This window comes from Artemia sp. Qi Xiang Cuo, chromosome 15, assembly GCF_049724085.1.
Source record: "Artemia sp. Qi Xiang Cuo chromosome 15, ASM4972408v1, whole genome shotgun sequence".
Lineage (NCBI taxonomy): Eukaryota > Metazoa > Arthropoda > Branchiopoda > Anostraca > Artemiidae > Artemia > Artemia sp. Qi Xiang Cuo.
The window spans coordinates 28304619-28328618 of record NC_142808.1 but is presented as its reverse complement, the minus strand read 5'-3'; the positions used below and the strand labels follow the sequence as shown (position 1 = coordinate 28328618).

The window sequence follows — 24000 nt, the reverse complement described above, 5'->3', positions numbered from 1 at the left end:
TTTGGACGCCATAACATCAATAAAAGGCTTAAATTGTCTGTGTTTAGAAGACAAGCGACAGTGAGAATCTATATATAGAAGCCTGCCGCGTGCCAAGTGCCGGGACCCTGCGGCTTAGCTGCTGGGCTAAGCCGCTAAGCCGCAGGCATCATATATGGCATCATATAAGCACTTTCTTATATGATATCATGCACAGCAAAAATAAAATTGTTGAGTTTCTAACCCAACAGTTATTTATGTAGTATAATGTCTGTTGAAAGGCCCAAAAAAACGAACATTTGCAGTTGCATTTACTATAAATAATGATTCTTTGGAACCAACGCCTTATTTATCAAACGTGATAAGATGTGAAATTCGACAACCTGGACCAATTGTGGTAACACCAATACGGACAGCTAAAGCAAAGGCCATTGCTAGTTTGTCTGAAGTAATCAAAATCCAAAAACGTATCAAAAATGGAAATGGAGAGTAAAGACATGGGCGGTTGGAAGATATGCGAAAACGACAATTACAGCGTGCTAAAAATGAAATTGAAGAGCAAAGACATGCGGTTGGAAGAAATTCGAAACAGAGCGATTGAGCGAGTCAAAAAGTAAAGTGAACAGCAAAGACACATACGGTTAGAAGAAAAGCGATGGCGTTTCAAAAATAAAAATGAAGAGCAAAGACACACACAGTTAGAAGACATGCGACACCAAGTAGGTGAGCAAGTCAAAAATGAAAATGAAGAGCAAATACACATGTGGTTAGAATACATACGACACTGAGCATGTGAGCAAGTCAAAATGAAAATAAAGAGCAAAGACATACGCGGTTAGAAGACATGCAACACCGAACATGTGAGCAAATCAATGAAAATATTGGAAAAACTTGGACAGCGAGAATCAAAACCTGTCAAAATTGAAAAATGATAGCGATGATGATTGAGTTTGGGAATTTAACATGGATAAGGTCATCAATTCCTACCATACCTCTGTAAAAAAAAAAGGTTTGGCGATATGTATTTCAGAAATACGAAAGATTAACCGAGGTAAAACGAACTAAACAAATTTAAAATGATAACGATGAGGATTGCGTTTTGGATTTTGATATGAATAAGGTCATGAATGCCTAACATATGTTTGAAAATAACAATATGGACTAGATAAATCGTCGGAAGAAATAGAAATGTGTTCGTCCCACCACCTGAACAATTAAAAGACACAAAGGTTCGGCAATATGTCTTTCTTAATGACAAATGAAAAACCAAGGAAAAAAAAGAATTTTTTGTCCCACCACCTGAACAATTAAAAGAAACAAAGGGGGTCATCAATGCCTTCTATACCTTTGAAAATCAAAAACCTGGACTAGATAAATCGTTGGACGAAAAAGAAGTTTTTGTCTCCCCACCTGAACAATTAAAAGAAACAAAGGTTCAGCGATACGTCTTTTATCAAACAGTTCGTGGTAACGAACTGTAAGTAAGGAGCGACCCGGCTCAATAGTAACCAAAACTCTAAAAAAAGGACTTTTGATACCAGTAGATACATCAAAAGAATCTGATTTGTATGCTGATTTCAAATATATAAGTTTCATCAGGTTTAGTCTTACCCATCAAAAGTTACGAGCCTGGTTATGTGGGAGGATCTTTCCATGGAGGATGTTTTCGTGGGGGAAGGGACATTTCTATGAAGGGGACGGCAGATTTCCCAGCATTATCTAAAAACAGATGAGAAATTAAATAAAAAAAACAATTATTTTCAACCGAAAGTAAGGAGCAACACTAAAACTTAAAACGACCGAAATTATTACGTATATGAGGGGGTTCGCTTCCTAGTCAATACCTTACTCTTTACGCGAAAGTTTTCTTAGTACTTTCAAAAGAGCTATCTATTCTAATTAAACGGCCTTTGTGATTCAGGGGTTTGTGATTCGAACAAAATTCGAACTTTAGCGTAAATAACATGTTATTGACTTGGGGGCTAACCCCCTCATATATGTAAGAACATATACGTAATAAGAAAAACCAGTGGTACGGCTCAATAGTAAACAAAACTTTAAAAAACGGAATTTTGATGTCAATAAACATTTATCGAAAGAACGGGTTTATAATGCTGATTCAGCATTGTAATGAAAAAAGCTTCTTATTGTTCCAATTAAACAAAGATAGTGTTTCAGAAGTCGTTCTTAAAGAATTGGCAGAAAATTCGTTAGTTACGTATATTTATTACTAATGAAACGTTTGTAAATAAAATTAAAAATTCTAGTGCCCTTTTTAAGGAACCAAAAAAAATTGAGGGCAACTAGGCGCCCTCCCCCACTCTATTTTTCTCAAATTCGTATGATCAAAATTCTCAGAAAGGCATTTAACACTAACAAATTAAAATTAATATGCGACTTTAGTTTTAATTATTCATATGCGGTTAGCTAATTTCAAAACCTGCATTAATTCAAAAACGTTCAGAAACTAAATAAAAAAAAACAAGTTTGTTTTTTAAAAACTTGTTTTTTTTTAACTTGTATATATATATATATATATATATATATATATATATATATATATATATATATATATATATATATATATATATATATATATATATATATATATATATATATATATATATATATATATATATATATATATATATATATATATATATATTATATATATATATGTATATATATATATATATATATATATATATATATATATATATATATATATATATATATATATATATATATATATATATATATATATATATATATATATATATATATATATATATATATGTGTGTGTGTGTGTGTGTGTGTGTGTATATATATATATATATATATATATATATATATATATATATAACTCTTATCTCTTTATCAAATCTAATCAGAATTTGAACTCTAATCAATAACTTGTATTTAAAATGGACATCAACCAAGGGAGTGTGACTGCGCTTGCTGAGTGTCTTTTGCAAACACTATCACCAGATGCTGCTAATAGAAAACATAGCCTCCATTGAAAAGGAAAAAATTATTCATTGATACTCCTGACATGGTTTCAAGTTCCAGCCTTGATATTACAATTAGGACAGCTGGAGCAATGAATTTCAAAAACTTTATCTAAAGAAATTGGGCTACTGGGGAAGGAAGAGAAAACAATAAACATGAAGAGGTAAGAGGGAAAATCAAAGAGCTGATAGTGGATCTTATGCTCAAGTCGCCGGAAAAGCTCCAACGACAACTCTCCGACACCATTGCTGAAATAGGCAAATCTGATTTTCCTGAGAAATGGCCTACTTTGATCAAGGACATGACTGACAAGTTTGAAACAGATGATTTTAATATAATTAACGGTGTTCTGCAAACTGCCAACACTTTATTTGCCCGTTACCGATTTGAAAATCGATCAGACAAGATCTGGATGGAAATCAAATAGGTGATGGCCAATTTTGCTCATCTCTTTACAGAACTCTTTTTGTAACTAAAGACTTGACAGTTGTACACAAAGAAAACAAAGAAGCTTTAAAAGTTATTTTTGGATCCCTGAAGCTCTGCTGTGAAATCTTTGAAGCGTTGACTTCCTAAGATGTTCCTGAATATTTTGAAGACAATATGGAAAGGTGGATGAAGGCATTATTGCAACTTCTTACAGAGGATTTTCCTCTTCTTAATGCAGATAATGAGGAAGAACCAGAAATTTTGGAAGAAATGAAGACTGAGTGTCTTTTGCAAACACTATCACCAGATGCTGCTAATAGAAAACATAGCCTCCATTGAAAAGGAAAAAAAATTATTCATTGATACTCCTGACATGGTTTCAAGTTCCAGCCTTGATATTACAATTAGGACAGCTGGAGCAATGAATTTCAAAAACTTTATCTAAAGAAATTGGGCTACTGGGGAAGGAAGAGAAAACAATAAACATGAAGAGGTAAGAGGGAAAATCAAAGAGCTGATAGTGGATCTTATGCTCAAGTCGCCGGAAAAGCTCCAACGACAACTCTCCGACACCATTGCTGAAATAGGCAAATCTGATTTTCCTGAGAAATGGCCTACTTTGATCAAGGACATGACTGACAAGTTTGAAACAGATGATTTTAATATAATTAACGGTGTTCTGCAAACTGCCAACACTTTATTTGCCCGTTACCGATTTGAAAATCGATCAGACAAGATCTGGATGGAAATCAAATAGGTGATGGCCAATTTTGCTCATCTCTTTACAGAACTCTTTTTGTAACTAAGGACTTGACAGTTGTACACAAAGAAAACAAAGAAGCTTTAAAAGTTATTTTTGGATCCCTGAAGCTCTGCTGTGAAATCTTTGAAGCGTTGACTTCCTAAGATGTTCCTGAATATTTTGAAGACAATATGGAAAGGTGGATGAAGGCATTATTGCAACTTCTTACAGAGGATTTTCCTCTTCTTAATGCAGATAATGAGGAAGAACCAGAAATTTTGGAAGAAATGAAGACTGTCATTTGCTCCATAGCCCAAATGTTTGCTTCAAAATACGATGAAGATCTTCAGCCTTATTTAGGTGAATTTGTTACATCTGTTTGGAAGCTCTTAACTACGACAGGGAAAGCTCCAAAATTTAACTTGTTGATAAGCAATGCAATCAATTTTCTCACCTGTGTTGCCAGTGAAGACCCAAATAAAAATTTGTTTTTAGCGCCAAATGTATTAGATGGTATATGCAAGCGTGTAATTTTGCCAAATATGGAATTTAGACAAACTGATGAAGTATTGTTTGAGGATAATCCAGAAGAATATATTAGGCGGGATGTTGAAGGTAGCGATGTGGATCCGAGAAGGCGAGCTGCCTGCGACTTAGTCAGGGCCCTGTCCAAGTTCTTTGAGACCAAAATGACACAGGTTTTTGGAACTTACACACAAACCATGCTAGCAAGCTATGCTGCAGACCCTGCAAAGAACTGGCAAAACAAAGATGCTGCAATTTACTTAGTCATTGCATTGGCATCAAAGGGGGCAACGCAGAAATATTGTACGACCCAGACAAACCCCTTGGTCAACTTGTCAGATTTCTTTCATCGAAACATAGTGCCTGATTTGAACAGCACAAATGTGAATGAGCTTCCTGTTCTTAAATCAGATGCGATCAAATATGTGATGACTTTTAGAAGCCAACTCGGCCATGGGGAGCTTTTTGCCTCCGTCTCCTGTCTCATAAACCTTTTAACTGCTTCCAGTCAAGTTATCCATTCTTAAGCAGCCATTGCTCTGGATAAAATATTGAGTATGGAAACAGCAGATACGAAGAAACCGGTGATCCAAAAGGAAGAGCTTTCACCTTTTGCACAGTCTCTTTTAAGCAATCTTCTACTTGCATTATCATTACCTGGTTCGGGAGAAAATGAGCATCTTATGCGCACCCTGATGAAAAGTCTCCTTGTGCTTCGTGAGCAAGCTGTTCCGTATCTAACACCAGTTGTAACTCAACTGATTGAGAGGTTGAAATTGGCGACGAAGAGTCCAAGCAAACACGTTTACAACCATTATATATTTAAATCTCTAAGTGCGGCTATAAGCATTGTGTGCAAAGTAACTCCTGCTGCGGTTAATGCTTTTGAATATCTCCTTTTTCCTGTATTTCAAGAGATTCTTACGCAAGATGTCCAAGATTTCGTTCCATATGTATTCCAACTGCTGGCACTGTTACTGGAGCTACGTAGTGCTATGCATGTAGCTGATAGCCCCGATAGGATTATTCCAGATGCGTATATGGCTTTGTATCCCCTTCTTTTATCTCCAGTTGTCTGGGAAAGTTCGGCCAACATTATTGGTCTTGCTAAGCTTATTCAACCCTACTTAAAGCTAAATAGTAAAGAAACATGTACTCGAATCGGTAAACTAGATGCTCTCTTGGGTGTGCTTCAAAAACTTATTTCTTGGCCAAAGTACGACCAAGAAGGTTTAAACCTCTTGAGCACTATTGTGGCTGAAATTCCTAAGGAGTATATTGATGATTACTTGAAGTAAATATTCTTAGTAATATTCCAGCGTTTGTCATCTAAGAAGACAGTCCAGTATGTTAAGGGACTGATCGTTTTCTTCAGCTATTTTTCGATTCATCGTTCTCCTCAAAACTTGATGGAAATCATCAATGGATTACAGCCCAATATGTTTGATATGGTGGTAGAACGAGTTTTCATCGCTGAATTACAGAAACTGTCCCAGAAGAGCGAAAGGAAAATAAGTGCAGTCGGTATTTCCCTCATTTTTGTGTAACACTGATCTGGTTGTATATTCTCCAGAGCTCTGGGCTAAATTACTAGAAGGCTTGTTAGCGTTTTTTGAACTACCTGTCCAAGAAACAGAAAGTGAATTCCTACTGTCCTTTGATAATGAAGAAAGCCTTTATTTTGGTGGCTTTGTAAAACTTCAACATGCTACAAAATCAAAGAGGATCCCCTACCTCAAGTACCTAACGCTGTTGTCAACTTCATAATGCTTTTAAGAAAAGCCTGTGAAGCCAAACCTGGCTTCTATCCTAATGTTATTTCAAAAATGAGCCCAGCTGCACAATCTGTGTTGCAAAAGTATTTTGCAACACAGATGGGTAATACTCGATCCTTTAAGACACAGTTCGATAACAAGCTTCAGTTAAGTTCTATAATAGATTCTCCATCTAATTTTGGTGACGAAAGGTTGTCAGTAAAGGAATTCAAATTTAAGCCTATGCAATACTATAATTGTCAATCATTCAGTCATGCAGCTAAATCAAGTACCAGTCCTCCAATCTGCTCCAGGTACCGTGGAAGTCAACCAAATTCTCGGGCTAATCCTTGCCAAATTGCTCAAAAGTGTGCTTCGTGTGGATCTGATAGGCATCCATGCTACAGTATTAAATGTCCAGAAGCCCAGAAAGTCCTGTCTAAGCAATGAATTTCGATACATTACACGTAGCCTCATGGAACTTAAATGGTGGTGTGATGAAAAAAATACCATTATTGGAGAGATTGTTGTGTTTTAATGATATAGTCTATTTACAGGAACATTTCCTTTCAATAGAAGCCACCAGTATCCTCAAGTTAAACAAAGGAGTGAAAGCTTTTGTGGTTCCTGCAAAGTCATCTGTAAAAGGTAGACCATCTGGTGGGATGGCCATGATTCTCCGCCAATTTTCGGTTACGAAAGGTTGTCAGTAAAGGAATTCAAATTTAAGCATATGCAATGCTATAATTGTCAATCATTCGGTCATGCAGCTAAATTGTGTACCAGTCCTCCAATCTCCTCCAAGTGTGGTGGAAATCATTGGAATTCTCGGGCTAATCCTTGCCAAATTGCTTAAAAATGTGCTTTGTGTGGATCTGATAGGCATCCATGCTATAGTATTAAATGTCCAGAAGCCCAGAAAGTCCTGTCTAAGCAATGAGTTTTGATACATTACGCGTAGCCTCATGGAAGTTAAATGGTGGTGGGATGAAAAAACTACCATTATTGGAGACATTGTTGTGTTGTAATGATACAGTCTGCTTACAGGAAATTTCCTTTCAATAGAAGCCACCAGTATCCTCGAGTTAAACAAGGGAGTGAAGGATTTTGCGGTTGCTGCAAAGTCATCTATAAAAGGTAGACCATCTGGTGGGGTGGTCATCTTAATTAGTGGCGCATTAAACTCTGTGTTATATAAGACATCTGACTTTTTCATCGCTGTTATGATCCATAAGACATTCGTCTTCTCTGTGTATATGCCTACTGACTATAAAAACAATAAATCTGAAGTGAAACTTAGCGGGGCATGCAGTAAGTTTTCTAATTCTATTAGGAGCTGTCTTGGTAAAGATTACGAATGTGTTCTTGCCGGAGATATGAATTGTGATTTAACAAATAATAATAGTGCAAGAACCCAATTATTGTTAGCCTCGTGTGACGATCTGTGCCTGACCATCAATAATTCTGAATTTACTTATGTGCATAATTCTGGCTCTACCTTTTCTCTTGATTTTATGTTAAGTTCATTGATGATTGAGATGCATGGCAACTCTCATGTAGATCTGAGTGTTTGCACATCAGATCATTTTCCAATTATAAACAGTTTTAAAATAGTTGAAGTAGCTAATGCTGGTTACACCAAAAAGTGAATTCCTAGAGAAGATTGGAATAAGATTGATCCTATCCTCTATCAAGCTATGTTAGATAATATTCTAGATAAGATCAAAGTGCCTTTTAAGTTGCTTCAACAGAGTTACATATACCAGATAAGGAGAGACAAGTGCTACTTAATATTTACTGCAGTGAAATAACTCATGCTTTATATGCTGAAACGGCTGCTGTCCCAACACGCAAGGGCAAAGTTGGTACTGAAATTTCTAAGTGGTCGCAGAACCCAGTTTTGAGTGAAGCTGTCATCAAGTGAAATTTTGGATTGGGATATGGAATGGATGTGATCGGCCTAGACCTGGCGTTGTTAACCAGATTCGTCTTTATAGTAAACGTGAATTTGGAAAGCTTTTATCTAAGTATAAATGTGACGTTATTCATAAGCATAGTGAGAATAATAGTCAGGAGCCAAATATGGTATGGAAACTACTTAAACAAAAAGTAGTATTATTAAGTCTGAAACTACGCCCCAAATGAACATGATTGGTTATCTCACTTTACGGCTGAATCTCACCCCCTGATCCTGTGCTCGATGATAGGTTTAATGGGGAGCTTGATAAGTGTTTTATGCCGTGTAGGTCTAGGTACAGTTTTTTTGTTGGTATTTCCAATCTTGTTTGTTCTATTTTAAAGCTGAAAAAGAAGAAATATAGAGGTTTTGATAAGCAATTTGATTTACATTTAGTTCATGCCAGTGATAAATTACTTTTGTCATCTGCAGCTACTGTTGCAGATGGTCTTTAACTCCGGTCTGGTTCCACATTTATTTTGTAGGGGTAATTACACCGATACTAAAAAAGGGGAAAAAATCCATCTGAATGTTTATCGTACCGTCCTATAACTGTGTCACCAGTTTTATGTAAATTAATGGAACTACTTGGAGGGGATATGCTCATAGATAAGTGTTCTACTCCTGACTCCCAGTTTGGTTTCAAAAAGGGGGTTAGTCGCGAGCATATGCATTATATTCTTGCTAATGTAATGACAGAAGCACATGACTTAAATGAAAGATTTATACTCGCAAGTCACGACGTGCGCCGGGCTTTCAATTCGGGGATTCATTCCCAGCTATTCCTGTCGGCTCTTTAGCGCAGGGTTGACCAGTCTGTGATATTAGCATTTAGAAATATGTATAAGAATCTTCAAGTACAAATTAATATTCCGTCAAAAGAGGGTCCAGTTTTATCTTCCCAAAAATTCCAAGTGAAGATGGGTATTAGGCAGGGTGCAATATCATCGCCTCTACTTTATAATAAAAGCATTATAGAAGCGCAAAAGTATGTTAAACCAAGTTTTATATTTCGTGGTGTAGATATTACGTTATTAAATTATACAGACCATATCAAGGAGGCACACTTGTGCCTCTATAAAGAGGCGACCCACCACAATGTTAAGCGATTTCAGGTCCTAGAGGTCACAGAGAGACGGCGGTAATCGCATTTTGTAGCCTAAGCCCAAACTAAGAAACGTGCAAAATTTCATCCTCCTCCGACTTTATCTTCATGGGGTAAACTGGGCCGGAAGTTTGGACCCTCCCACCACAGCCCCCCTTTCAAAAAACCAAATATAGCCACTTAAAATTCATCATCATTTCTTTTTTTTTCTTAGCCACGCCTACAGGCCACAGTTGGCAACGGATCCGGTTGAATGAGGACTCATTCGAAGCAGAATTTGACCTGTTAGGGCCTTTTGATATTTTCAGACCGAAAAAATTATCCCCCGAATTTACATTTACGAAAAACCTTGTTTTCCTATATTAGCCCATGTTAATTTTTCCCACCACAACCCCCTTTAACGTTGTCTGATCGGGCTGAAATTTAGAGGATAAGCTTTCCTGGGGCCTGGGAGCTTATCCTTGAAATTTCAGCTCAATCTGATCACTCCTTCCCTGTTTTCCAAAAACCAAATATCAAGTTTTTTGGGAATTTGCTTGCGTCGAAAACAGCTTCGATTTACTAAAAAACAATTACTATTGTGTCTGTATAGTCCAGCGATTGATACTCCAGACTGTTAGGCGGAAAACCCGGGTTCGATTCACCATCAGAGCAAATTTTTTATAGACTGAATTTAAACTTTAAAAAGAAACTCAGTTTCTTTTTTAAATTATTTGAAAAAATTACGTTTTCTAAAGAGTTAAAGAGGCTGAGTTACAAGGTCGACCCTTAAAACGTACAGGGATTAGGAGGCACAGTTGGGGGGCTGTTAAAGAGGCTGAGTCACAAGTTCGAACCTTAAAACGTACAGGGATTAGGAGGCACCCTGTATGACGTGATTTGAGTATTCAGGAATGAAAAGCCTTAGCACAAGAATGTTCAAGAGCGGGGGTTTGGGGGCGGCAGCCCCCCAACTTTAACTCCTGACACGATCAGCTAACAGTTAGTCAAGCAATAATAAGTAATAAACTGTACAAAAACGTGCAGAAATTATTTGAAAAAAACTACGTTTTCTAAAGAGTTAAAGAGGCTGAGTTACAAGGTCGAACCTAAAACGTACAGGATTAGGAGGCAAAGTTGGGGGGCTCAACGCCCCCAAACTCCCCGCTTTCGCAGCCATTAAATATAAAAAATTTCTTTAAACTGAAAGTAAGGAGCGACATTAAATCTTAAAAAGAACATAAATTATTCCGTATATGAAAGAGGCTGTGCCCTCCTCAACGCCTCGATCTTTACGCTAAAGTTTGACTTTCTCACAACTCTTTTTTTAAACAATAAAAACTTTAGCGTAAAGAGCGAGGCGTTGAGGAGGGCACAGCCTCTTTCATATACGGAATAATTTCTGTTCGTTTTAAGTTTTAATGTCGCTCCTTACTTTCAGTTTAAAGAATTTTTTTTATATTTAAAGGCTGCGAAAGCGGGGGCTTTGGGGGGCGGTAGCCCCCCAACTGTACCTCCTAATCCCTGTACGTTTTAAGGTTTGACCTTGTAACTCAGCCTCTTTAACTCTTTAGAAAACGTAGTTTTTTTCAAATAATTCTTAATATAAGTAGATCTTGAACTCGTATTGAAGAGAATTTTGATATTCTTAATGAAATGTATGGAGGGATTGGCCTGTCGTTTAATTCTAGTAAAAGGGAGTTTACTGTTTTTAATGGGTGATTCCCTCTGGTGCTGTTTGTAAATTTAGAAATCAGCAAGTTATAGGATCTAGTTCCATCATGTATTTAGAACTGCCAATAAGCTCAGATATATTTTTTACTCGCGCTGGCCTACTTTGTAATTTTTCTGAAAAAGCCAGGAAAGCGTACGGAACTCTTGCTTCAACAAAGGTAAAATATAATTGCCAAATTCATGCTAGACTATATAATGCGCTAGTAATGCCCCATGTTTTAGCACTGGCTCCGTTTTGGATTTTTTCTTTAACGGATAAGAGAAAATTTCGGTCTATATTCTATAAATTTTTTAAGTTTCTATTGAATGTTCCTCTATGGGCCAAAAATTCATTTTTAAGTAATAAGTATGGTGCTGCGGAGCCAGTTGCTGCCATTTTGAAACGCCGAGCCAAATTTCTGAGGTCCTTAGATCTATCTATTAGCCTAAATTTGGCAATTAGTCCTTGAGTTGCTGTTCATTTTAATAGCTATTTGTTGTTAATTGATTGTTTTCATGTGTTGTGTGAATTTGTTGCATTAGTGTCTCTTTTTTCTTTTTTTTTGTTTTTTTTTACTGAAATTTTTCTGTTTGTTGGTTTTTTGCCAATATTCTGTCCTACTGAACTCTTGCAAGAAATAACACATTCCCGTGACGTCAAAAGACATACCTCTGTCAGTCGAAAATAACCCTTGTTTTTCTGTCCACCTGCGTCAATTAGCATGAAGACGAGGAATATTTATTTTAGAGACAGTTGCGCTAAATTTATTTCTAGCAATAAAGACGAAAGAGGTGCTTAAATTATGTAAACTCCTTGATCGTGCTAAACAATAAATCTTAAAAACACAGACTTTGTAAATAAAAATTTTATTATTTCAAACAAATTTACAACAATATTAAAAACAAATAACAAAACAGTTAAAAAACACGACAAACAAAAAATAAAATGTGAAAAAAGCTTATCGTAATATAAGTAAAAAGAACCGTGTATTATAGAAAGGTGGTGGGGTCCTAGTATGCAATACAAGGGGATATGGATCATATTAGATGCAAATTATAGCCATATTAAGAACTTTTTAACGAAAATACATCGTTTCTTTGAGTGGGATGTTAGATTTCACAACATCGTGACAATACACACCACCCTCCCCCTAGCAATCATTTCCAGAGGGAAAGGTTGATATTAGATGCAAATTTCAGCCCTATTAAGAACTTTTTAACGAAAATGTACCGTTTCTTTGAGCGGGATGTTAGATTTCACACTATCCTGACAATACACCCCACCTCCCTAGCAATCATTTCCAGATAGCGTGTTGATATTAAAGTTAAATTTTAACCATATTAAGAACTTTTTAACGAAAATGCATCGTTTTGCTTTGAGTGGGATGTCGGATTTTACTCCATCGTGATAATAAGCCTCACCCTCCCCCTAGCAATCTTTTCCAGAGGGAAAGGTTGACATTAGATGCAAATTTAACCCATATTAAGAGCTTTTAAGGAAAATACCCCGTTTTCTTTGAGCTAAACTTATGAATATTGCATAATATCCTAACAATAAGAAACGCCCTTCCCCCTAGCCATCATTTCCAGAGGGCGCGTTGATATTGGAGTTAAAGTTATACTATATTAAGAGCTTTTTAATGAAACTTCATCGTTTCTTTGACTGGGATGATAGATTTCAGTCCCCTCTCCCGAAAAAGTTGTTTTAACATCTCCACCTAATCTTTTAAGATCTTGATTATCCTATTCCCTGACAATGCATGCTACCGTGGCAAACAATGGATGGCATACAGTACCCTTTGGCAAGCTCATTACTCCAAAGGCATTTACAGATATTTTCATAAATAAATATTCTTTTAAATCCATTGATTTATGTTTTAGCAATCCACCCTCAACATGATGCCCCCCTTGGCAATTCAGGCCACACTATCAAACAGTTACTGCTCTGCGGTATTCTTTGAAACCCCCTTCATCATTCCTAAGACATTTTTCAGGCGTTTCTTGTTAAAAATTATGCTTCAACCCATCGATTCTTATTTTTTGCAAGCCAAGCTTATCATAATACTCCACACCACTGTGGTATTACGCGTCCATGCAATTTTCGCCACAGTACCATTATTTGACCGCCCTCACACTCCCCTAACAGTTATTCCAAAGATATTTCTCAGACATTTCTTGTTAAAAATTATGCCTCAATCTGGTCATTCAAGTTTTCCCAACCCATCCCTACGTGATACACCATGTGAATTCACACCACCGTAGCATTACACACCTTCCCATCCGGCATCCACGTGGTACCACCCCTCATCACTGCTAGGACATTTTCAGCTTTTCTCAGCGAAAAACAGCTCGTGAATGTAAATTAAACAGTGTATTTTTGAACAGCGGTAACTCGAAATTTCATTGCTAGAATGTGTCACTCCAACCAATTCATGCCACAGTACCACATTATTAATACTCTGTGACACCCTCTGACATCCCATCATCATTCTTAAGGCATTTTTCAGACATTTCCTGTTAAAATTTATGCTTCAACCCATTGATTCTTTTTTTTCGCAAGCCAAGCCGTTTATGATGCTCCACAAAATACATCAGACCACCATGGTATTACGCACCCATGCAATTCACGCCAGAGTACCATTATTTGACTGCCCCCACGCTCCCCTAACAATTATTCCTAAGACAATTATCTGGTGATTCAAGTTTTCCCAACCCATCCCTACGTGATACAACATGTCAATTCACACCACCTTGGCATTACACACCTCCCCATCTGGCATCCATGTGGTACCACCCCTCATCATCCCCTTTATCAGTGTTATCATTATCTTATCAGTGTTACCTCTCTTAATATTTCAAAGTACATTTTTTATTTCATAGGAAATGTGTGACTCAAGATATTTTTATGATATTGTGTGATGGTTTATCATGTCAGTGCTATCGCTGTTGATGTTTCAAATTGCATTTTGGAAGTATTTGTCATTTGAAACATGTGACTCAAGATATTTTTCTAGTTTCATGTCTTGCTTTATCTTGACTTCGTTACATCTGTTAATGTTCCGAAATTCATTTTGGAAGTTTCTCGTTTGATACGTATGACTCCAGATGTTTTTGTAGTGCTGTGTCAGGGTTTGTCTTTTCACTGTTACCTGAGTTGATATTTCAAAGTTCATTTTGGAATTTTTTGTTTGAAACGTATCACTCAAGATGTTTTTCTAGTGTTGTGTCGGGGTTTGACTTGTCAATGTTACCTCAGTTGATGTTTCAAAGTGCATCTTGTAATTTTTTCGTTATTTTCATCACACCGCCCTAGCATAACGTCTCCAGCTCACTGCAGGGAAATTTTGACAATGCTTATACAAGCATTTAAGGATTTAAGCAATTATCTTCGATGTTTTAACATTTATTTCAGATATTTAATATTTTTTAGGGTTTTTGGCCCGAGATTTGAGAATTTTAAGATAATATTTTCCGTGTTTTATTATTTTTACATATTGTTCCCTATTTGCTAGGGTTTAATAGATCTAGGGCATGAAAATACTCAGCCTCGAGTGACGCATATGACTTGCGTTATTTTTATAGTGTTGTGTCATGGTTTTTCGTATCACTGTTACCTCTGTTGATGCTTCAAATGTAATTTGGAAGCTTTCTCGTTTGAATCGTATGTATCAGCATATATTTATAGTGTTGTGTCGTGATTTACCTTTTCAGTGTTACCTCTTTTAATGTTTCAAAGTGCATTTTCTTTCATAAGAAATGCATGACTCAATATATTTTTATAGTGTTGTGTCATGGTTTATCATGTCACTGCTACCTCTGTTGATGTTTCAAATTGAATTTTGGAAGTTTTTCTCATTTGAAACATATGATTCAGGATATTTTTGTAGTTTTGTGTTATTGTAAATCCAAGATTGACAGATTTGACTCAGGCTATATTTATAGTGTTGTGTCGTACTCCCTTATCAGTGTTACCTCTCTTGATGTTTCAAATTGCATTTTTTTCAAAGAAAACGTATGACTCAATATATTTTTATAGTGTTGTGTCATGGTTTATCATGTCACTGCTACCTCTGTTGATGTTTCAAATTGAATTTTGGAAGTTTTTCTCATTTGAAACATATGATTCAGGATATTTTTGTAGTTTTGTGTTGTACCTTATCTTGACAATGTTACATCTGTTGATATTTCAAAGTTCATTTTCAAAGATTCTCGTTTGATATGAATGACTCGAGATGTTTTGTGTCGTGTAGTGTCAGGATTTGTTTTATCACTGTTACCTAAGTTGATGTTTCAAAGTTCATTTTGGAATTTTTTCCTTTGAAACGTATCACTCAAGATGTTTTTCTAGTGTTTTGTCGGGATTTGACTTGTCAGTTTTACCTCAGTTGATGTTTGAAAGTGCATCTTGAAATTTTATCGTTTGAAACGTATGACTCAGAATGTTTTTATACTGTTGTGTCGGTTTTATCTTGTAACTGTTGCCACTATCGATGTTTCAAAGTGTATTTTGGAAGTTTTCCCTATGAAAAGTAAGACTCAAGATGTTTTTGTAGTGTTGTAGCTTATCTTGGCTGTCTCACCGATGTCTTCAAATTACAATTTGCAAAGTTTTTTCCCTTTGAAACATATGACTTGGCTTGTTTTTGTAGTGTTATATCACGGATTATCTTCTTAGTGTTACCTCTGTTAATGTTTCAAACGAGAATAGCAGCAAGTTTTCTTTCCAAGATAACAAATTCCTCTTAGAAATAACAATTTCCTGTTAATGCTACCAAGTTTTCTGTTAGAAGTATCAAGTTTCTCTTAACACCAACAAATTTTCTCTTCGAATTAACAACTTTTTCTTTAATACTAACAAACCTTTACTTAATATTATCAAATTTTTCATGGAGGTAACAGCTTTTTTCTTAATACTAACAAATTTTTTCTAATAGCTGCAAGTTTTCCATCAAAGATAACTAATTTCTTTTAGAAGTAACAATTTTCTGACTATACTAACAAGATTTCTGTTCGAAGAAGTAAGTTTTTCTTAACACTAACAAATTTTCTCTTCGAAGTAATAACTTTTTTCCATAATAGTAACAAGTTTTTCTAATTGCAACAATTTTCTAACAGCTATTTTCTGTAATTGCTACCAAGTTTTTTTGTTAGAAGAAGCAACTTTTTCTTAATACAAATTTTCTCTTTGAAGTAACAACTTTTTTTCTTAATACTAACAAATTTTTACTTAACACGATCAAATGCCTCATGGAGGTAACAGGTTTTTCTTAATAGTAACATTTTTTTTCTAATACCAGCAAGTTATCCGTTAAAGATAACAAATTTCTCTTAAAAGTAACAATTCTTTTTAATGCTACCAAGTTTTCTGTTAGAAGTAGCAACTTCTGTTTAACGCTAAAAAGTTTTCTCTTCGAAGTAACAACTTTTTTCCTTAATACTAAAAATTTTTACTTATAATGATCAAATTTCTCATGAAGGTAACAGCTTTTTCTTATTAGTAAAAAATTTCTTTCTAATTGAAACAAGTTTTCCGTCAAAGATAACAAATTTCTCTTAGAAGTAACAATTGTCTGAAAATGCTACAAAGTTTTCTGTTAGAAGAAGCAATTTTCTCTTAACACTAACAAATTTTCTCTTCTTTAACAGCTTATTCTTTAATACTAACAAACTTTTACTTAGTGTTATCAAATTTCTCATGGATGTAACAGGTTTTTTCTTAATAGTAACAATTTTTTCCAATAGCAGCAAGCATTCTGTCAAAGATAACAAATTACTCCTAGAATTAACATTTTTATACGTGTACGAGCAAGTTTTCTGTTAGAAGAAGTTAGTTTTTCTTAACACTAACGAATTTTCTCTTCAAAGTAACAACTTTTTTCCTTAATAGTAACAAAGTTTTTCTAATAGCAGCAAGGTTTCCTTCAAAGATAAAAAATTTCTCTAAGAAGTACCAATTTTCTGTTAATGCTACCTAGTTTTCTGTTTGAAGTAACAACTTTTTCTTAACACTAACAAATTTTCTCTTCGAAGTAACAACCTTTTTTCTAATAACAGCAAGTTTTCTGTCAGAGATTACAAATTTCTCTAAAAAGTAACAATTTTCTGTTATTGCTACCAAATTTTCTGTTAGAAGTAACTACTGTTTATTAACACCAAACAATGTTTTCTTCGAAGTAAAAACTTTTTCTTTAACACTAACAAATTTTTACTTAATACGATGAAATTTCTCATGAAGGTAACATCTTTTTCTTAATTGTAACAAACTTATTTCTAATAGTTGCGACTTTTTTGTCAAAGATAACAAATTTCTCCTAGAACTAACAATATTCTGACTATGCTGACAAGTTTTCTGTTAGAAGAAGTAAGTTTTTCTTGAAACTTTCAAATTTTCTCTTCGATATAACAACTTTTTTTCTTAATAGTAACAAACTTTTTTTCTAATAGCAACATGTTTTCTGTCAAAGACAACCAATTTCTCTTAGAAGTAACAATTTTCTGTTTATACTACTAAGTTTTCTGTTAAAAATAGAAAAGTTTTCTTGACACCAACAAATTTTCTCTTAGAAGTAACAACTTTTTTCTTTAATACCAACAAATTTTTACTTAAAACGATCAAATTTTTCAAAGAGGTATCAGCTTTTTCTTATTAGTAACAATTTTTTCTAATAGCAGCAAGTTTTCTGTCAAAGATAACAAATTTCTCTTAGAAGTAACAATTTTCTGTTAATGCGTCCGAGTCTTCTGTTAGAAGTAGCAACTTATTTTAACACTAACAAATTTTTTATTCGAAGTAACAACTTTTTCCTTAATACTAACAAAATTTTACTTAATACTATCAAATGTCCTTGGAAGTAACAGGTTGTTTCTTAAGAGTAACAAATTTTTTTTCTAATACTATCAAACTCCGTCAACGATTAGAAATATATCTTAGAAGTAACAATTTTCTGTTTACGCTAACAAGATATCTGCTAGAAAACTTCTTAACTAAATTAAGTTAACTACTTTTCAGTTAGGTTAAATTAACTTTGGTTATCAAGACCACTTATAGTAACCTAAGTTAAATAAGCCTAACTTAAACGTAGATAACTTAATTTAGTTAAGAAGTTTTCTAGCAGATAACCTGTTAACGAAAACAGAAAATTATTACTTCTAAGAAACATTTCTTATCTTTGACGGAGAACTTGCTTTTATTAGAAAACAAATTTGTTACTATACAAAAAATCACTAAAAAAAACTTCCAAAGACATTTGATAGTATTAAGTAAAACTTTTCTAGTATTATTGAGAAAATTGTTACTTCGTAGAGAAAATTTTTTAGTGTTAAAAAAAACTTGCTACTTCTAGCGGAAAACTTGTTACCGTAGAAAGAAATTTGTTACTATTAAGAAAACCCTGTTAGTTCCAAGAGACATAATTTTAAACAAGAAATGTTTGAAAACTGTTTTAGGAATGATTTTTAGGGATGTGTGGGGGCTGTGAAATAATGGTACTGTGGCGTGAATTGCATGGGCACGTAATACCACGGTGATGTGGAGTGCCTTTTAAGGCATCATGATAAGCTTGGCTTACGAAAACAAGAATCAATAGGTGGAAGCATAATTTTTAACAAGAAATGTCTGAAAAATTTCTTAGAAAGGATGAAGGGGGTGTCAGAGGATGTCGCAGAGCAATAATTTTTTGATAGTATGGTGTGAATTGCCATGGGGGGTATCATGTTGATGGTGGATTCCTAAAACATAAATCAATGGATTTAAAATAATATTTATTTATGAAAATATCTGTAAATGCCTTTGGAATAATGCAAGTGCAAGAGGGTACCGTATGTCATCCATAGTTTGCCAGGGTGACATGCATTGCCTTGGAAAAGCACACTCTAGAGCTTAAAAGATTAGGTGGAAATTGCTAAATGAATATTTTTGGGAGAGGGGGACTAAAATCTAACATCCCAGTCAACGAAACGATACAGTTTCGTTAAAAAGCTCTTAATTTAGCATAAATTTAACTCTAATTTTAACGTTCCCTCTGGAAATGACTGCTAGGCGGAAGGGTGGGACGCATTGTTAGGATATTGTGAAATATTCATATGTTTAGCGCAAAGAAAATGGGGTATTTTCCTTAAAAGGTCGTAATACGGGTTAAATTTGCATTTAACATCAACCTCTTCCTCTTGAAATGATTGCTAGGTGGAAAGTGGGGCGTATTGTCATGATGGTGTAAAATCTGACTTCCCACTAAAAGAAACGATGCATTTTCGGTAAAAAGTTCTTAATAGGGCTTAAAGTTGCATCAAATATAAATCTTTCCCTCTGGAAATGATTGCTAGGAGGAGGGTGGGGTGTATTGTCACGATGGTGTGAAATCTAATTTGTTCTTGAAGTTGTTTCTATATTAGAAAAACCTACCAAAACCCTCAAAAAACCAAAAAAACTTCATTCTGTTTGTAAGCCATTTCATTTTTATCATCATTGAAGGGTTTCATGGAAGTTTTAAGAAACGTGGTCAAAGTTAGGAAATATGCCTGCCAAAAATAAGCCCTTCATAGAAATTAAATACAAAAAAAAAAATTCAACTGAAAGTAAGGAGCAACATAAAAACTTGAAATTAACATAAATTATTCCGAATGTGACGGGGCAGCCTTCATTCTCTATAACTCACTTTTCACGCTAAAGTTTCTTAGTTTTTTTAACACAGAGTATGCTAATGATATGACCTTTGGATTTCAGGACTCGTTCTTAGAATTTGGCACAAACGGTCTAACTTTAGCGCAAAGACCAAGGTATTAAGAAAGGGTTAGCCCCTTCATTTACGGAATATTTCTGTTCGTTTTAAGTTTTATTGTTACTCTTTGTTCTTAGTTGGGAAAACTAAATTTTTTTTAAATAATTTCTTATTTTAACAGGAAATCCCCTTCCCCCCTATGAAGTTCTCTCAGACCCGTAACATTTGATTGGTCATATTAAACTTGATCAATTTTATATATTTTGAATAAGCATAAATACTCTATTCTTTTGATGTAGGCCTATGTAATGTTATCAAAATTTTTTATTCGAAATTCCTTTACTATCGAGCCACATCGCTCCCTACAGTTCGTTATTACGAACTGCTCGAAAACTGCAAATACAGAAGACCTAAGAAAGACCACTAGTGGGGCAGGTATTATCTTTGCTAGAGATGATAAAACAAGTTTCAAACAAAAAAGATCATAAGAAGTGTAGCTGCAAAGTCTAATGTTTTTTTGCGATTATAAATAGCAAAATAAAAGACTATTTAACTGAAATACTGCTCAACTAGAAGAAACAGTGGAAATTTCTAATCGATTTCTAAAGAGGTTTATTTGGATTTTTTCTAAATGAACGAAAAGTCATCTTGATTTAAAAGCCTGTTTTCCGTACAAAATTTACTGATAAAACAAGGATTTTGTAATTATAACCTTGTGCACAATTTCTTCAAACAATAAAGCTTGAATTCCCACATGTTACGGTGAAAGTCTTTCGTGCTCTTTATAGCAGGTTGGGATAGCACGTTGTTAAGAATAAGGCGTCAACAAAAAAAGAATTACAGTAATAGTGGACATCTAGTTTACAGGAGACGTGCAAGAAATATAATTTATCGAATTCCGATTCGACAAAAGATTCAAGGAGAAGTAAATATCTTTGTTGTTTCGAATGTTATCGCTTCAAGTATTTTCGAGCAAATATTTTAATAGACATCAATAGAGCAAAAAAGAATTAATGCAGGGCCACATGTTCGTATTTTGTGCAATCAAAATGTTTCAGGAACCCTACCCTGTTTGATTGATGTTTTTTATTCACTCGGTGCCACTATACTGTTTATCTTTGCTGCACCTACCTACTGCACCCTGCTTTAGTTTGGGTTAAATTTATCATATGTTTCCACTGGCCGATATTGACGACTTTTTGCTTAAGACAAGAGCTCCAGTCGAAGGCTCACTCACGTCTCTTTTTTTTCCAATTGCATCTGAATGAATATGTGACATAGCCATTTGTTAACCCCCAGATCCCGGGAGCAAGGTTAGTAAGGTATATCCTGGGGGCGTATAAGGCTTATGTGAAATGGGTGGTTGTGTAAAATTCGGATGGGGCTCACTTGAAAAGAAATTGGACGTTATAGCGTCCGTTTTAAGAATCAAAAGTGATTCGAAGATAACCTCAATCACCAAGCTCATTGTCTCCCTAAAAAAATTTAATCAAAATATTGAGATTTTGAGTTTTTTTCAAAATTGTTGAAAGGCCCAGTAATTAAGACTTTTGGGATGTCAACCCCCACATCCCTCAGGGCAAGGGCTAGTAGAGATGACCCTATAGCTCCCACGGGGGCACCAAATATGGGCATAGAGTTCCTAGGGAGAACACGTGGTTTATGGTTTTCTCACTGAGAATGAAAAAACAGAATTTTTCTTACTTGAAAAAACAGGAATTTTCTCACTTTGATAGATGTATTCTTGGACGGTTATGTGTGTTGGTCAATTTATTTGATGTTTTTCATGGATGTCAACATCACATAAATAAATAAAAACGAGAAAAAATTGGTTTTTTGTAGGCCAAATGACTATACTGAAAATACAAAGCGAATATTTCGAGAGGACAAACGCCTCTCTTCTTCAGCGCGAAACGAAACGAAGACTCAATAAAAGCCAAAAATTAAAAGAATTAAAACCAACTACCTAACAACCATAAAAGCGAGTTATTCGCCAATATCTGCGATTTGCACAAAATCCAAAAAAAACATGAACTGCCATCGACGGATACTAGCGAACAACTGACAAATGAAAGAAATCAATTCATTCACTCGAAAAACCAAAACGAACCAGCAATTAAATAAGTTGGAAAACTATGTCCTTTGATTTCGGATTTTAATTAAGGCATTTCTTGCAGACCCCCTTTGAGACCTAAGGGGTTGTTCACGTGTTTGATTAGATGACTGGGAAAGTGGTTCAAGGTTTATTTCAGGGATTACTAACGTATCGGCTTCTCTTTTGATAAAACCGAAATATGACTCGTTTATTCTTAAATAACCGGAATCTCTGTTTAAAGCTAGAACTAAATGTTGGTATTTATAAATTTCAACAGCTTCTCTGTAGTGCTGGACAATACCTTTATCATGCGAAATAAAACTAGCTTGATCAAACAAAATAGTATGGTCTGGTTTTTTAAAAATGTGCTCGTCAAGGGCAGAATCAAAATTTTCTGTTTTTTTCAGCTTTTCAAATGTATTATTAATGGAACTAGAATGCTGGGTTAATCTATCTGTTAATCGCTGATTTGTTCTTCCGATATACCAAAGACCACACGAACAAGGAATTCTGTAGACACCGGAGTTTTCCCCTATTGGGATAGGGTCTTTACCTTGATAAATTTGGGATCTGATAGTTTTTCTGGGTCTATAATAAGTGTAAATGTTATTTTTCCTTAGATTTTTTGAAATGTGGTCTGAAATCCCTTTAATGTATGGGAGACCAAGATAAACTAAATTTTCCCTTTGATTTGTGTTTTCTGTGGAACTATCTGATAATCTTTTAATGCGTTTTGTAATTACAGAATTTATTAGACTAATTGGATAACCATTCCCAAATAAAATATCTCTAAGGTGGTTGAGTTCTAAATCCAAGAAACGTGTTGAACAGACTTTCAAAGCTCTATCAACTAGAGAAGTGACAACTCCTCTTTTCACAGCAGGAGACTGATTGGAGGACTAACTTAAGTAACGGTCATTATGTGTGGGTTTTCTATATACACTAAACTCGAAACATGAATCATTTCGGTGCACCAGAACATCTAAGAAAGGAAGACGCCTCTCTATCTCTGATTCCAGAGTAAATTTCAGTTTTGGGTCCAAGGAATTGAGCAAGTGAAGAAAAGAACCCAGAGACTCGTTACCATGCTCCCATAAATAAAAAATTTCATCTTTAAAACGAACCCAAAATTCAGGTTTACAAGAACTTTGCAAAATAGCCCTTTCTTCAAGGTCTTCCATGAAAATATCAGGCTTTATCGGAGACATCGGGGCACCCATGGAGAGCCCATACTTCTGCCTACAAAAAATATCTCTATACTGGAAATAAAAAGAAGTTCTGTTACAAAGGGCTGTAAGCGAAAGAAGTGTCTGATTCGAAAGAGTAGAATTTTCTGATATAGATGGGTTAGAATTACGTTTTTGCTCCAAAAACTTAATGTGGTTTAAGAAATTATCTATGTCAACAGCACTTCACGTCTGTTTTATGGTTTTTGTCAGTGAGAATGAAAAAACAGGAACTTTCTCACTTTAATGGATGTCAACAGCAGTTCATGTCTGTTTTATGGTTTTTTTCAGTGAGAATGGAAAAACAGGAACTTTCTCACTTTGATGGATGTTTTCTTGGACGGTTATGTGTGTTGGTCAATTTATTTGATGTTTTTCATGGATGTCAACAGCACTTCATGTTTGTTTTATGGCTTTTGTCAGTGAGAATGAAAAAACAGGAACTTTCTCACTTTAATGGATGTCAACAGCAATTTATGTCTGTTTTATGGTTTTTGTCAGTGAGAATGGAAAAACAGGAACTTTCTCACTTTGATGGATTATTGAGTCTAATGGGGACAGGGTCAATGACACTTCCTTCAAGATCTTGTTGTTGTTTTGGGCAAGTGCATGCTTGACGTGAATGTTATGAGTTTCCAGAAATAGGAAACAGTTAGATCCTGTATTTCCTTCTCAGCCAATCAACGAGTCGGATACATACCCCTTCTCAGCCAATCAGAGGCTTGCTTGCATGATTTTCCCCGTTACATAACAATTCACCCTTGAGATT

At 35.0% G+C, this 24000-nt stretch overlaps 2 protein-coding genes across 2 annotated transcripts in view; both read left to right on the top strand.

The window, feature by feature from the left end:
* LOC148943516 (prolyl 4-hydroxylase subunit alpha-2-like) overlaps window positions 1-3757 on the top strand; it is a 39711-nt gene extending 35954 nt beyond the window's left edge. The window contains exon 5 of the mRNA XM_089101157.1: window positions 3567-3757. Coding sequence (XP_088957283.1) covers window positions 3567-3757 — 191 coding nt within the window. The remainder of the gene's footprint in view (window positions 1-3566) is intronic.
* Window positions 3758-4351: 594 nt separating this feature from the next.
* On the top strand, window positions 4352-5212 carry LOC148943515 (exportin-2-like). Its single transcript, XM_089101156.1, has one exon. It carries the CDS (start codon window positions 4352-4354, stop codon window positions 5210-5212), a length of 861 nt encoding a protein of 286 aa, XP_088957282.1.
* Window positions 5213-24000: the final 18788 nt, after the last annotated feature.